This window comes from Lolium perenne, chromosome 7 (assembly GCF_019359855.2).
Source record: "Lolium perenne isolate Kyuss_39 chromosome 7, Kyuss_2.0, whole genome shotgun sequence".
NCBI classification, from domain to species: Eukaryota; Viridiplantae; Streptophyta; class Magnoliopsida; order Poales; family Poaceae; genus Lolium; species Lolium perenne.
In genome coordinates this window covers 74,248,771-74,262,987 of record NC_067250.2, presented here as the reverse complement: position 1 = coordinate 74,262,987, position 14,217 = coordinate 74,248,771, and the positions used below count along the sequence as shown (strand labels likewise).

General features: G+C 46.7%; 1 protein-coding gene across 1 annotated transcript; it reads left to right on the top strand.

Annotated features, from left to right (window-relative positions):
* The first annotated feature begins 3,166 nt into the window (after nucleotides 1–3,166).
* LOC127317052 (cysteine-rich receptor-like protein kinase 10) lies at nucleotides 3,167–5,662 on the top strand. Its single transcript, XM_051347579.2, has 6 exons — nucleotides 3,167–3,537; nucleotides 3,654–3,799; nucleotides 3,889–4,099; nucleotides 4,541–4,778; nucleotides 4,858–5,008; nucleotides 5,089–5,662. Exons 1-6 carry the CDS (start codon nucleotides 3,330–3,332, stop codon nucleotides 5,413–5,415), a joined length of 1,281 nt encoding a protein of 426 aa, XP_051203539.1. The 5' UTR covers nucleotides 3,167–3,329; the 3' UTR covers nucleotides 5,416–5,662.
* Nucleotides 5,663–14,217: the final 8,555 nt, after the last annotated feature.

Below are 14,217 nucleotides of genomic sequence, written 5' to 3'. Positions count from 1 at the left end.
CAAGTTGAATTATATGAGGAAGTTGTTTACTAGAATGTCTTGTGTGAATGAATATGATGCTTCTTGTCCGTATTTTATTTATCGACTCTTCACTCCATAAACATGTGGTCCTGTTTACCGAGTTGGGCTTTCGCTTGGGGACAAGCGAAGTCTAAGCTTGGGGGAGTTGATACGTCCATTTTGCATCACTATTTTATATCATAATTTGCTGTTATTCATTGATATATTTCATATTTGGAGATGATACTTATGTTATTTCATCTATTTTGCATGTTTCATGATTATTGGAGGATCGCGCACCGGAGTCAGGATTCTGCTGGAAAAAGTGCCGTTAGAATGCAATATTTCGGAAGATCAACAATTGACGGAATTTATATGAAAAATCCTATTTTTCCAGAAGATGACGAGAGCCAGAAGGAGGAGCCGAGGAGGGCCACCATGGGCCCCCCTCATAGGCCGGCGTGGGCCCTGCCCTGGCCGCGCCGCCTTGTGGGGAGGGGGCCCACAGCCCCCTCTGGCCTCCTCTCCTTCGCGTACATCTTCGTCCCGAAAACCTAAGCTCCAGAGGATAGTCGCGAGGAGTCACAGCCGCCTCTGCGAGGCGGAAAACACTAGAGAGAAAAGAGCTCTCCGGCAGGCTGAAATCCGCCGGGGAAATTCCCTCCCGGAGGGGGAAATCGACGCCATCGTCACCGTCATCGAGCTGGACATCATCTCCATCACCATCATCACCATCTCCATCACAATCACCGCCGTCTCCACCGCTGCACCTCGTCACCCCTGTAACAATTTGGGTTGAATCTTGATTGTTTGATAGGGGAAACTCTCCCGGTATTGATTTCTACTTGTTATTGATGCTATTGCGTGAAACCATTGAACCAAGGTTTATATTCAGATTGTTATTCATCATCATATCACCTCTGATCATGTTCCATATGATGTCTCGTGAGTAGTTCGTTTAGTTCTTGAGGACATGGGTGAAGTCTAAATGTTAGTAGTGAATTATGGTTGAGTAATATTCAATGTTATGATATTTAAGTTGTGGTGTTATTCTTCTAGTGGTGTCATGTGAACGTCGACTACATGATACTTCACCTTTATGGGCCTAGGGGAATACATCTTGTACTCGTTTGCTAATTGCGGGGTTGCCGGAGTGACAGAAACCTAAACCCCCGTTGGTATATCGATGCAGGAGGGATAGCAGGATCTCAGAGTTTAAGGCTGTGGTTAGATTTATCTTAATTACTTTCTTGTAGTTGCGGATGCTTGCAAGGGGTATAAGCACAAGTATGTATTAGTCCTAGGAAGGGCGGTGCATTAGCATAGGTTCACCCACACAACACTTATCAAAACAATGAAGATTAATTAGCTGTATGAAGCGAAAGCACTAGACTAAATTCCCGTGTGTCCTCAAAACGTTTGGTCATTATAAGTAATCAAACCGGCTTGTCTTTTGTGCTAAAAATGATTGGGCCACTTGCTGCAATTGTTACTCTCGCATTTTACTTACTCGTACTTTATTCATCTGCTACATCAAAACCCCCTGAATACTTGTCTGTGAGCATTTACAGTGAATCCTTCATCGAAACTGCTTGTCAACACCTTCTGCTCCTCGTTGGGATCGACATTCTTACTTATCGAAAATACTACGATACACCCCCTATACTTGTGGGTCATCACTAGGACAGATAGACTACTCTATCATGAACACGCCAATTCTACTACACATAAACATCTCCAAGAGCATTGCCAAAATTTGGATAGCCAAAGTGGTTTTAGCAATAAGAGAGAGGTATAGCAAACCAAAAAACTTTTCAGCTTTACAAGCATTGCCAAACTGGATTGCCAAATTCATGGGACCCAATTGTTAGTGGGTCTTGCTTTATTCCCTTTTCCCCCTCCTCTTCTCCCCGCCCGTTCTTCCAAAACTGCACGGCCGACCATGTCCTCCCACTATGCGAGAGTCTGCGGGTGCAATGGTGGGAGCCCGAGAACCGCGTCCGAGAGAGCCGGTTTTCTCGGACAGGAGGCGCCACAGGAAGCCACGAGAGGTGGAAGAAAAGGCAGATTTGATGCAAGATAACATATATCCGTCCCGATTCGACTGGAGCCGTCCGTAGTTGAGCAGTGTGAGTCAGCATCATGGGCAGCAGTGGTGGGCTTGCCGGCTCGAAGAGGCAGAGAAGGTTGCGCCTGGAAGAGGACGAAGTAAGAGCGTGGGGTCGGGGGGGGGGGGGGCTTGGGAAGGTTGAGTTGTTGACGGTGGCCTCCATTGTCGGTGCCGTAGCCGAAGACGACGACGCGAGCGCAGTGCATAGGCAGAAGGTTATGTCTCAGTCGTTGCCCTCTCCCACAAGAGTTTTGGCAATTATAGGCATTTAGCTTTAGATTGGCATATATGGCAACTAAGGGAATTACAATGGAGTGATGTCAACCGTTACAGTTGCCACATTGGACTTTTTACTTAGTCGGAGGAGAGAGGATGAATAAATAGATGATTGTCTTCTCTTTGCTAAGGATAACCTGTTAGAATATAATAAAAGGTTATTTTCTTCAATGTATCATATGCCTTCTTTTACTAACAAAAAATTATACTAAAATTTAATTAATTGTCATTTATCATTAGAGATGAAATAAGAGATAATGCATTGTATCACTTATATTTTGTCCTCTCTAGATAACATAGAGTTCTAAGAGAAGGTGTGCCTTCTCCATCATTGTACATGCTCTAAGAGCTAAATTATACAAACCTTGCTAAATTTTTGTGTGAGAACCACTGCTGTTGGAGATGCTATTTTGGCCTAATTTGTTATTAAAATAGCAGTATTTAGCAATTGAGGCAAAAGCAATGCTTTTGGAGATGCTCTAGCAGGCATGGTAGTGATTGGTAAATCTGCTATGCAGTATTATTAATTCACTGTATCTGAGAACTCGTGGAACCTGCTAAGGTTTGCTAGTATACCTGGTAACTGAATGGAAAGGAGGAAACTTTGGATTGCAAACGTGCCTTTTAACCACTTGGTGGGTGACACACGCAGAGGATAATAACTCACTAATAACTGAGCTATTGCTGGGTCAAACGCGTTCGCCGACTGCTGGTGCTAAAAGAACAAAAAAAACAGGAGATCTGGTAGGTAGACATTTGGCAACTACTCTACTAGTAGTGCTACCTTTCATCGAGGTAGCCACCATCGCCTCACTCACTCCCACTCCCGTCCTCGGCATTCTCACGTCTTTCTCCTCCTTTCCCCTTTCCGAGCGATCAATCATCGGCACACACCGATACGTCCGTACGAGGAAGGGTCCTCCTGCCGGAGCGGAGCGGCGCCATGACGTGGCCGGCTGGCCACCGCCGGCTCATGGCCACGGGCACGTCGTCGTCGTTGTCCCCGGCGCCGTCGGGGACTGACGAGTCAGGTGCAGGAGGGCGGGGCTCGAGCCAGGACGCGATGAAGATCATGGTGTCCGTGCTGGTGGTGGTCATCTTCTGCACCCTCTTCTACTGCATCTACTGCTGGCGCTGGCGGAAGCGCAACGGTACGTGCTCTGTTCGGGCGAACGTGTTCTTGGTTGTATTAGCTAGCTAGGGTTGAAGTAGCGAAAGCTTGTGCTGATGATCTGTGGTATAAAATGCAAATCTTGGTGGATTTCAGCTGTGAGGAAATCGCTGCTCCAGAGCCTGCGGCCCAGGTCGAGCTCGGACCTGCCGCTCATGGACCTGGCCTCCATCCACGCCGCCACCAACAACTTCTCCAAGGCCAACAAGCTCGGCGAGGGCGGCTTCGGCCCTGTCTACAGGGTACGTTGCTATACACGTTGCATTTGGTCTCCTAGCTAAAAAAAAGTTATGCTGAACCCAACTGTGCCATGTAAAAAATCAACGAAAAGGGGGAGCTTGCCGGCGGCTCGGAGATCGCCGTGAAGCGGCTGTCGGAGCGGTCGCGGCAGGGCGCGGCGGAGTTCAGGAACGAGGTGGAGCTGATCGCCAAGCTGCAGCACCGCAACCTGGTGCGGCTGCTGGGCTGGTGCGCGGAGCGCGACGAGAAGCTGCTCGTCTACGAGTACCTCCCCAACCGCAGCCTCGACGCCTTCCTCTTCGGTGCGTTCCTTCCCTTCCCTTTCGCCCCCGTCTCGTCCATCGGTTGGTAGCTCCGCTACCTTAGCTCGCGGTGGTTGAAACCTGCGGCGTCGCGCCATTAAATTCCTTCGTTTGGTTGATGGGGGCCAGTCAGTGCAGTGGCTACTACTAGTACTTGCCTAGTGATCGATGGTCGAGTGGTCGACCGTGCAATTAAGCCGGCAATCCCATTACATTAACTCACGGGCTGATTGAGTGTAACCTGCCTGTAAGTAGCTGCATAATTATGGGGTGATGCGCACCGGGACCTGCATCTCACATGCTCAGCCCTGTTTTTTCGGCTGGACAACGAGATCTTTAATCAATCGTTTGCATCGCACGCAAGTGATTTTACCTTTTTAGTACTGAGTATGCTTGTCCTGTTAATTAGTTACTGATCTGATCATGTAAATTGACTGTCAGACGCTAGCAAGAGCGCGCAGCTGGACTGGAAGACGAGGCACAGCATCATCCTCGGCGTCGCCCGTGGGCTGCTCTACCTCCACGAGGACTCGCTGCTCAAGGTCGTCCACCGGGACCTCAAGGCCAGCAACGTGCTCCTCGACAACAAGATGAACCCCAAGATCTCCGACTTCGGCATGGCCAAGATCTTCGAGGACGAGTGCAATGAGGTCAACACCGGACGCGTCGTCGGAACATAGTGAGAAACCACATACATTAGCTGTGTACTACCAATAATCGGCCATGGGCCAGTTTACTGACCTGAAATTTGGGTGCAGTGGGTACATGGCGCCGGAGTTCGTCATGGACGGCGTCTTCTCGGTGAAGTCCGACGTGTTCAGCTTCGGGGTGCTGCTCATAGAGATCCTCGGCGGGAAGCGGAACGGTGCGCTGTACCTCGAGGAGCACGAGCAGACCCTCATCCAAGACGTACGCACCATCTCTCCCAAACTCTAGTATTAATAATTCAAATACAATGTTAACTGAACATTTTTTCGATTTTTATGCAGGCGTGGAAGCTGTGGACCGAAGATAAGGCGCCGGAGTTCATGGACCCGGCGCTGGGGAGATCCTACCCCAAGGAGGAGGCGTGGCGGTGCTACCACGTCGGTCTCCTCTGCGTGCAGGACGACCCAGACCTCCGGCCGACTATGTCCAGCGTCCTGCTCATGCTCATCAGCGACCACATGAACCTCCCCGCGCCGGCGAGGCCGCCCATGTTCACCAGGCTCAGGACCTTCCCGGCCTCCATGATCCCCTTCTCCACCAGGACCGAGTCCACCTATTCGCCCCAGTCCATCAACGACGTCTCCATCACCGTCATCGAGCCACGATAAGATTGTTTCTTCCTGCCGCGCACGCTAGGTGTTTTGTTGTGTACATACTAGCCGAGTGAAATGTCTGTTGACGGCCGGCCGACGATGGATTTTTGTAGCTGTCGATGTCCAAGCAGTACGAACAGTTCGTACGTACCACGGTGAACATTGTGAGTGCATGCAGATGGTGACAAGGCGAAATCCATGATTGTGTACAGTGATTATCTTTGTTTACAACGTGACAAAACAATAATTTTTGGCATGTCAAGGCAACTTTTTCGAGCATTTTCCGCGACAATTATTTGGGAATAACTGGAATCGCATAAAGAAATTAAGGATTTTGTTTCAAGAAAGTGGAGTGCGACTGAAAGTGTGTTGCAATGTGGACAGAAGATACGCTGAGGTTTTGTCCTCGAAATTGACCCAACCTTGAAACGAGCAAAGAGATTCCCCATTTCTTTCACCCCTCAACATGTCATGTCACCATTCGCCTGTGCTGCTTCCGATCGAAAGAAACTGTGACACCAGATTGAGGAGAACGCTTTATGACTTCCTGTTCCGCTTTAGCCCACTGTTCTCACGGCGTGAAAGGTGCTCTTCATTAGCATTAGACCCAGATCAACAATTAAATTCGCCGAAACATCTGACACTTTTACGTACGACTTTGGTTCAGTTTTAAAATAAATTCCAGTTTTTACCTCACGGCTGTACATTCCTGACACAGATTATCCAATTAGTTAATATGACATCTAGGAAACTTTAAACACAGTTTTACCCCATTTGACCCTTCTGGATGTTTTATGTGATGAGACCAGTATGTTAGATCGATGTAGCGCAAAAAGATATGTAAATATGGGAGAAAATAATCGACGATCGTGTCGAGCCTTCGCTGCACCATCTCCTACATTCCTCGTCGTCGTCCTGGTATTTTTCTAATCCTCAATCATCACCCCACACTTTAGCCAATTGGCAGGTCCTAGAAAAGGAGGGTTCAAAGTTTTTAAAAGGGATACTTAGATGAGTTTTCACTAGGTGGGTAGTTAGAGTAAAAAATATGATGCAGATTATACTTTGCATGGATGAGTATTTAATAGTTTTACAGTAGATTGTGAAGTTACATGATGTATGTAAAGAACCTGCTTTGGACGTCAACTTGTAATGGTTTCACTACACAGTGGCACCATAACGCACCATCCATCCACGTGCACTTACCCCATGTTTGATGAATGAGGATGATCGCACACCAAATTATGAAAGTTCACTAAAACTTCACAAAGTGAAACACTATTGAGCAAAAAGAGAAGCTGAAGCCCTTGCTTTCAAATACTGGTCATACAATGGGTTATCTTAACATAATCTTGGCTGCTAACCCGAGAGGCCACATCTATTTGAAATTCTTTTCATGAGGTCTAGATTGCAGGACACTATACGACGTTTTAACTCAAAAACCTTTCCTTCCCATATTCTAGGCACCTTATAATCGCCATCCTTGGATGACCTCAAGCACTATATTCCATTCATTGGATGGTAAGTAAAGATGTACAAAGAATGATGATTCTAGCTCCTATGTCTAACCATTTGCACTTACAATTAGGCAACATAAATTTATCCACTTTAACATTCTTGCTCAAGGTAAAGTTATATAATCTAGGAAACTTACCATCTAGAGATTTATTACCAACCTATATGTCTTCCCCAAACCAATTTTATTTTAGATACAACGATTTTCTCACAAAAATCATTAAAATATGCCTTACTTTCATCAATTGAGACAAAAATTGAGAAGTTCCAACTCTATCCGAGCCTTGTAATGTAGTTCCTTTTTGGAGATATTTCGTATTCAAAATATGTTGCTAGGCCCCATCTTAATTTTAAAAGTTCACTACCCACTTCCAAAAAATTAGTGTTCATTAAGTCTCAATTAGGCACACATGGACCCCCTAAGTCTTTTGGAGACCATACGGTTTCACATTTCATCAGGTCATATTTTGTAATGCCCTGATCCTCTTGCCACAAGAGTTTACCTCTGAAAGCATCAAAGCCTTTCCTCATTCCAACCTGCACCTTCCAAATGGAGAGCATCTAAAATTGGATGGTAAGTAATGATGTGCCAAGAATGATGATTCTAGCTCCTATGTCTAACCATTTCCCTTGCCAGCAACCAAGTATGTTTTCCTTCTTATCTTCTACTAGCTTTTAGTGTTTACTGAAAATCCTAGCTAGACTTATAGGTAAACCACGCTGTTGCCGGGGAGGTCAAGACACTCTGCAAGGGGAGTCTCTCACACCCAATCTCTTTACTTTGTTTATTGTCTTGCTTTATTTTATTTTCTGTCTTGTTTGCTTTCTTTATATCAAAAACACAAAAAAATTAGTTACTTGTTTTGCTTTATTTAATTCGGTTTTGCTTTATTTATTTTTATTATTGCTAAAATGATTACTCCTGAGAACACAAAGTTGTGTGACTTCACTAGCACAAATAATAATGATTTCATATGCACTCCTATTGCTCCATCTGCTTCTACAGCAGAATTTTATGAAATTAAACCTGCTTTACTAAATCTTGTTATGAGAGAGCAATTTTCTGGTGTTAGTACTGATGATGCTGTTGCCCATCTTAATAATTTGGTTGAACTTTGTGAAATGCAAAAGTATAAGGATATAGATGGGGATATTATAAAACTGAAATTGTTTCCTTTCTCCTTGAGAGGAAGAGCTAAAGATTGGTTACTATCTTTGCCTTAATATAGTATTAGTTCATGGACTAAATGTAAAGATGCTTTCATCGGAAAATATTATCCTCCTGCTAAAATTATATCTTTGAGAAGTAGCATTATGAACTTTAAGCAATTGGATAATGAACATGTTGCCCAAGCATGGGGGAGAATGAAATCTTTGGTAAAGAATTGCCCTACCCGTGGACTAACTACTTGGATGATCATCCAAAACTTTTATGCAGGATTAAATTTTTCTTCAAGGAACCTATTGGATTCAGCTGCTGGAGGCACTTTTATGTCCATCACTTTGGGTGCTGCAACAAAGCTTCTTGATGATATGATGATCAACTACTCTGAATGGCACACTGAAAGGACTCCTCAAGGTAAGAAGGTAAATTCTGTTGAAGAAACCTCTTCCTTGAGTGATAAGATTGATGTTATTATGTCTATGCTTGTTAATGGTAAATCTCAAGTTGATCCTAATAATGTTCCTTTAGCTTCATTGGTTGCTCAAGAAGAGCATGTTGATGTGAACTTCATTAAAAATAATAATTTCAACAACAATGCTTATAAGAATAATTTTGGTAACAACAACTATAGGCCATATCCTTCTAATAGTGGTAATGGTTATGGTAATTCTTATGGTAATTCTTACAACAATAGTTGGAGTGTACCCTCTGATCTTGAAGTCATGCTTAAATAATTTATTAATACACAAACTGCTTTTAACAAATCCATTGAGGAAAAGTTTGGTAAAATTGATGTTCTTGCTTCTAAGGTTGATAGTCTTGCTCTTGATGTCGAGGGTACTCCTCGGCAATGCCCTCCGATTGGGGCTTAGGATTGACAGAATCCTGCAAGCTGACACGAGACATCGGTTCACAGACAAGCGGGGAGAGCGATTTACCCAGGTTCGGGGCCCTCGATGAGGTAAAACCCTTACGTCCTGCCTGTCTGTTCTTGATTATGAAGATAATGGGTTACAATGGGGTGCCGAATAATTCGGCTGAGATCTCGTCGAGAGGCTAAGCGCTGCGGCGACCTAGCTCTAGACTTTTGATGGCTAAGGCTGCTAAGATTGGTTGTGTCCCCCGTCAGCCCCTCTCCTGGCCTTTATATAGGAGGCCAGGTCTCAAGAGGTCTAACCGAGTACGACTTGGTTTACAGCAGTTTTGAATCTAATCTTTCCTTGTTCGGCTGCTCCCTTATCTTGCCCGTCAAGGATTCTTCTGGTGCGCCACCCAGGTGGCCCATCTTGCCTCCAGGTGTCTTCATGGGCCTCCAATTAATCAATACAGGATGGGGCAATGTCGGTTACCCGAAGGGTAATGCCCACGTCAGTAGCCCCCGAGTGTCTAGCCGAACATTGTTCGGGTAGAGACTGAAGCATGTTTCCTTCCGATGTTCTTCTCCTTGATTGTCCTTCTTCATCTTGAATCAGCATCGTCCTCCTTCGTTGGGTGCGCGTCAGCGCTCCCGATGGGAGTAGCCCCCGAGTCTAGGTACGGATGCCTGCAATCCGTGCGTAGACTCAAGTTGTACCACTCGAATATTCTTCTCTGCCGAAGTTTTCTGCAGGTCTTCATAGGTCATCCGATATATTTTCCGCTTGCAAGGGATGATGAGCAACGTGTCCAACTTTTGTTGGTTAACTACCGATGGCAAAACAACGTTACTCTACACAAAATCAAGTCCCCGGGCATGATCCTGGAGCGCAAAAAATGTTATCGGGCGCGCGTCCAGCGCTCCCGATGGGAGTAGCCCCCGAGTCTGGGCACGGGTGCTTGCAACTGGGCGCAGACTTGAGCTAAGCAATCATCTTTTTCTTCATCCTTTTTCTTCGAGTCCTCAATATGTCGGGTGCGCGTCAGCGCTCCCGATGGGAGTAGCCCCCGAGTCTAAGCGCAGATGCTTCGCAATCTGTGTATAGACTCAAGTTCACCATCCGATAGCTTTTTATTCATTCAAGTGCTTCAAGCATTCTTTATGACATCATTGATGACGTTTTATCGACGTCTTGATTTTGACCGACAAGACGCGACCCGCTGGGCCCATTCCTCTCTCTGTCTGGTCCTATTTTCAAGCAATTTCCGCCCTTCTCGCACAGTTACCAAGGCGTCTCCTCGATTCCCGCAACCATCAATCGGAAAAAGGTCCACTTGATAAACAGGCATCAACGACACGTGCCCACGCAGTTCTACTCCTCTTAAGATCTCCAAAGGACGAAAAATCCCTAATCTTCTTCCACATCTGCCTTTGCTTTTCTTCTTCTTCTTCCTTCCGCAACTGCTGCGCCGCCACCACCGCTTCTCCAATCTTCACCAGATCTCACAATGGTGAAGAAGAAGAGCCTTACCGCCGCCGGCAGCTCCACGACTGGTGGCACCGCCGCCAAATCTTCCTCCACCCTTCCAAAGAAGAGTTCTTCAGACGCTCCTCCTCCAGCTCCGGCGCCGCCAGCGCCGCCAGGCTCAATAGCCAAGCCAGGAGATTGGCTAGCGTTCTCCATCACGAAACGTGATGAGAAGAGGGCCCGAAGCCTTGGATTAGTCTCCCCTGACGAGGGGAACGTGATACTTCCAGGTGCGATTTCTCGGCCCAATCCCCCTGCTGGTTTTACCGTGGTGTTCCTTTCATTCCTACATCGGGGTCTTTCGCTTCCTGCCCATGAGTTCCTTCTTCGCCTTCTACAGACTTATGAAATCCAACTGTGGCAACTCACTCCCAATTCGATCCTTCACGTTGATGTGTTTATCACCCTCTGCGAGGCATTTTTGGGCATTGAGCCTCATTTCGGGTTGCGGAAGAAGATTTTCTATGTCAAGAGGTACAGCAGTAGCAATGGATCCTTCGTCATTGGAGGCGTGGGGTTCGTGGCTCGCTCGGAGGTTAACTATTTCAGTTTCCCAATGAGAGAATCTGTGCAAGGATGGAGACTGAAATGGTTTTATGTCAAAGATTCTTTGACAACCGAGTCCCAGCTTCCTTGCTTTGCCGACATCCTTGAGGCTAAGCCGAAAGATTCTTGGAAGAATATTCTTTCTCCCGACGAAAGGGCAGCAGCCGACGAATTATTCGCCAAATTCCTTCGAATCGAAGAGGCCGATGGTCAAACCATGATCGGCACAGAGGTAGCAGTGGTGTTCCTGAAGCGTCGGGTCCAACCAGTCATGGCAAGAGTTCGTCCAAAGTGGTAGTATACGGGTCCAAAAGATGAGACCAGGATCAATGTTGCTGAACTGTCAGAAAAGGAGCTTCTTGATGAAGTCCGTCGCCTTACTCTCTTTAGTCTAGAAGACTCAATTCCATTGATATCTTCCTATACTCCTCTTGATGCCAACCATCCACCATCAGAGGTAATTCCCCTTCTCATACTCTTATCACGCTGCTTCCACTTAGTTGACATATGTTCCATTGTTCTTATGTGCTCTTTTCTTCGGCAGGTCCCCATAGTTTCTGGAAACTTACGCGATTCGCCAAATGACACTTCCGAAGGAAGAGGCTCCTCAGTTCCTGTTGATTTTCATACTGCCGAACATATTGACCCAGAGGATGAACACGATGACCCGATAGATTCGGAAGCTGCCCATGCCAACCCTCCTTCCTCAGCCGACGATACTAGCGACACAGAGCGATCAGTGCGTGATGATGACGCTGATCATGATGCCTTTATTGATGCAGCTGTGGAGGAGGCCAGGGCTTCACCCACGAAGAGATCGACCGGCGGCTTTGCCGATGAAGACGACCTCTTCGACATGTAAGTACCTTCTTCCCTGAAGCCGTATGTTGTCCTTTTACTTCTTGCATTCCTTTCATAACTCTTTGTCAATCATCTCCTTTCACAGTGACGAAGGTTTTGTCGAGCCGCCGGCTAAGAAGGCCAAATCCGGAGCTGCTCCGCCGGACGTTGCTGCTTCCGAAGCGTCGGTTCCTAAAGCAGCCCCCGCAGCTCGGGTATCGACAGCTTCCTCCCTTTCTAAAGGGAAAGATGCTCCTTCAACTGCCGCCGCCAGGACTCCCCCTTCTGTAAGTATTTTTCGATTACAACATGAACTTTTCTGATGCGTATCTTGCTTAACGATTCTTCATCGAACATTATTTTTCCTTTAGGACCTGCGAGGAGTTATCTCCTCCTTGGAGGCCTTCGCTTCCCAATTCACTTCTCTGGAGGCAGAGAAGGTTCGGCTGCAGAAGGAGGTTAAATCTTCCTCCTCGAAGTTGGACGGTGCGGTCAAGATAGCTGCCGAGGCCCGCGAAGAAGTCGACTCCCTGAAGGAGGAGCTGGGCAAGCTAAGGGAGAAGTTGAGAGAGGAGGAGGCGACCAGGCTGGCTGCCGAGGCTCGGGCGGCTGAAAAGGATGAACTCCTTCGTCAGTCTTCCTTGGCTTTACTTGGTAATCTCCTTTGTACACCTCTGTCGATTATTGCACTTGTGGGTTCGGCCGTTTATCAATGACCTTTCCCATTACTCTCTTGCAGAAGCTGCCAACATCTCTGCCGATGCCTTGGACAAAATTCCAAACAACTCACTGGCCAACGTCCTATCGATGACCCTCGCCTCCCATCAGCTCACGCGGGAGCTTCTTGAGAAGGGAAAAGGTGCCATGGCGCGGATACATTCGATGATCTTCCCCAAGATCAGTCAAGACAAGACTCTGGGGCAGTTGATCGACGCCTTCGCGGTTGACACCAAGTAGGTTATCGAGGTATTCAAACGTACTTCGCGTACCTATGGTGCCATCCTTGCCTTCCAACTTATGATGGGTCACGGCTTTAAGGCCGATATTGAAGAAATGTCCAAGGAGCTGCCGAAGGAGGAGGATGGGCGGTTTGTTGATTTAAGCACCTTCAAGGCGTCAGCCGTTAAATGTGCACGCCAGCTCCTCGAGTTGGTTTCATCAAGGAAGACATCGGCAGGCCCTAGTTTATCAACTCAGACCCAAGCCCTCTGATCTTTGTAGCAAACTTTTCTTTTGATCGGATGTGAAACACTGTCCCGCTAGATAACCTTTGGTTGTAATAAACTTTGTGCTAGCACTGTTGCTAGCACACTCTTTGTTATAATATTGTCACTTGCATTCTCCCGATGGGAGTACCTTCCGATGTTGGTGTGAATCGTTCTGTCATGCTTTTGACGATGTTTTTTGCAGGTGTTCCCCGTGCCTGCATCTGTCGAAGATTCTTCGGGTGCTCTTTCTGAAGATGATCGGATCCAACGTATGAAGGATCGGATCACGCGGTTGGAGAAGGATTTGCGCAGCACCTATGCCTTGGCTGCTATCATCAAGAAGAAGGGCGAGATTGCGGCTGACGTAGAGCGCTATGCCCTTACTGAACTTCATAAAGCCACCGAAAGTTTAAACTGTAAGTTCCCTGATCCTTGCATTCATTGCTCTTCCGCCAAAAACGTATTGCCTGATCTTCCGTTAATTGCTCTGCCAGTCATATCTTTGAATCGTGCGGAAGAGAACAAGCGGGTCCATGAGTGTGTACACGCATTAACCCAGCTATCATCAGCCGAAGAAATTTTCTGGCGGGAGCAGTCGAAGGCTTCAGCTGTCGCGCAATTTCAGGATCGGGTCCAACAGGTCCACCATTTCTTCGACAAGTGCTACAAAGCCCTGAGGGTAGTTTGGAGGACGATGTTTCCCTTGAACAGGGTTCCTCCAACGCTGCTAACTCTGATGTCGGAGTTTGGAAACACCAAGAAGATTCGGGACTTGGTGCGAGCCCAGGTCTTTGCAGGGCCACGTTTACACTTGCCCTTGTCCTTGCACGTTATCCTTCAGCGAGTTTGCTGTCTATCGCTAACACGACTGGTGATTTGGAGACGCTGTATCCGAAGGTATTGCTGCCCGCCAATATGATTGTCGACAATCTTGAGAAGGATTCAAAGGTACCTGAAGAAAAAGATACTCCGCAAGGGTGATTTCAGAAATTAAGTTTTTGTAAATAGATATTTTGGCTTCTTGATCCAAGTGTTAGGCTTGTTTAGCCGAGGCTTTTTATTTGGTAGATACATGTATATGTATTTTTACCGTATTGATGCCGTTGGAAAATTTTGAAGGAGCAAATCTTAATTGCTCGTATGTGTATTCCTGGTCAGC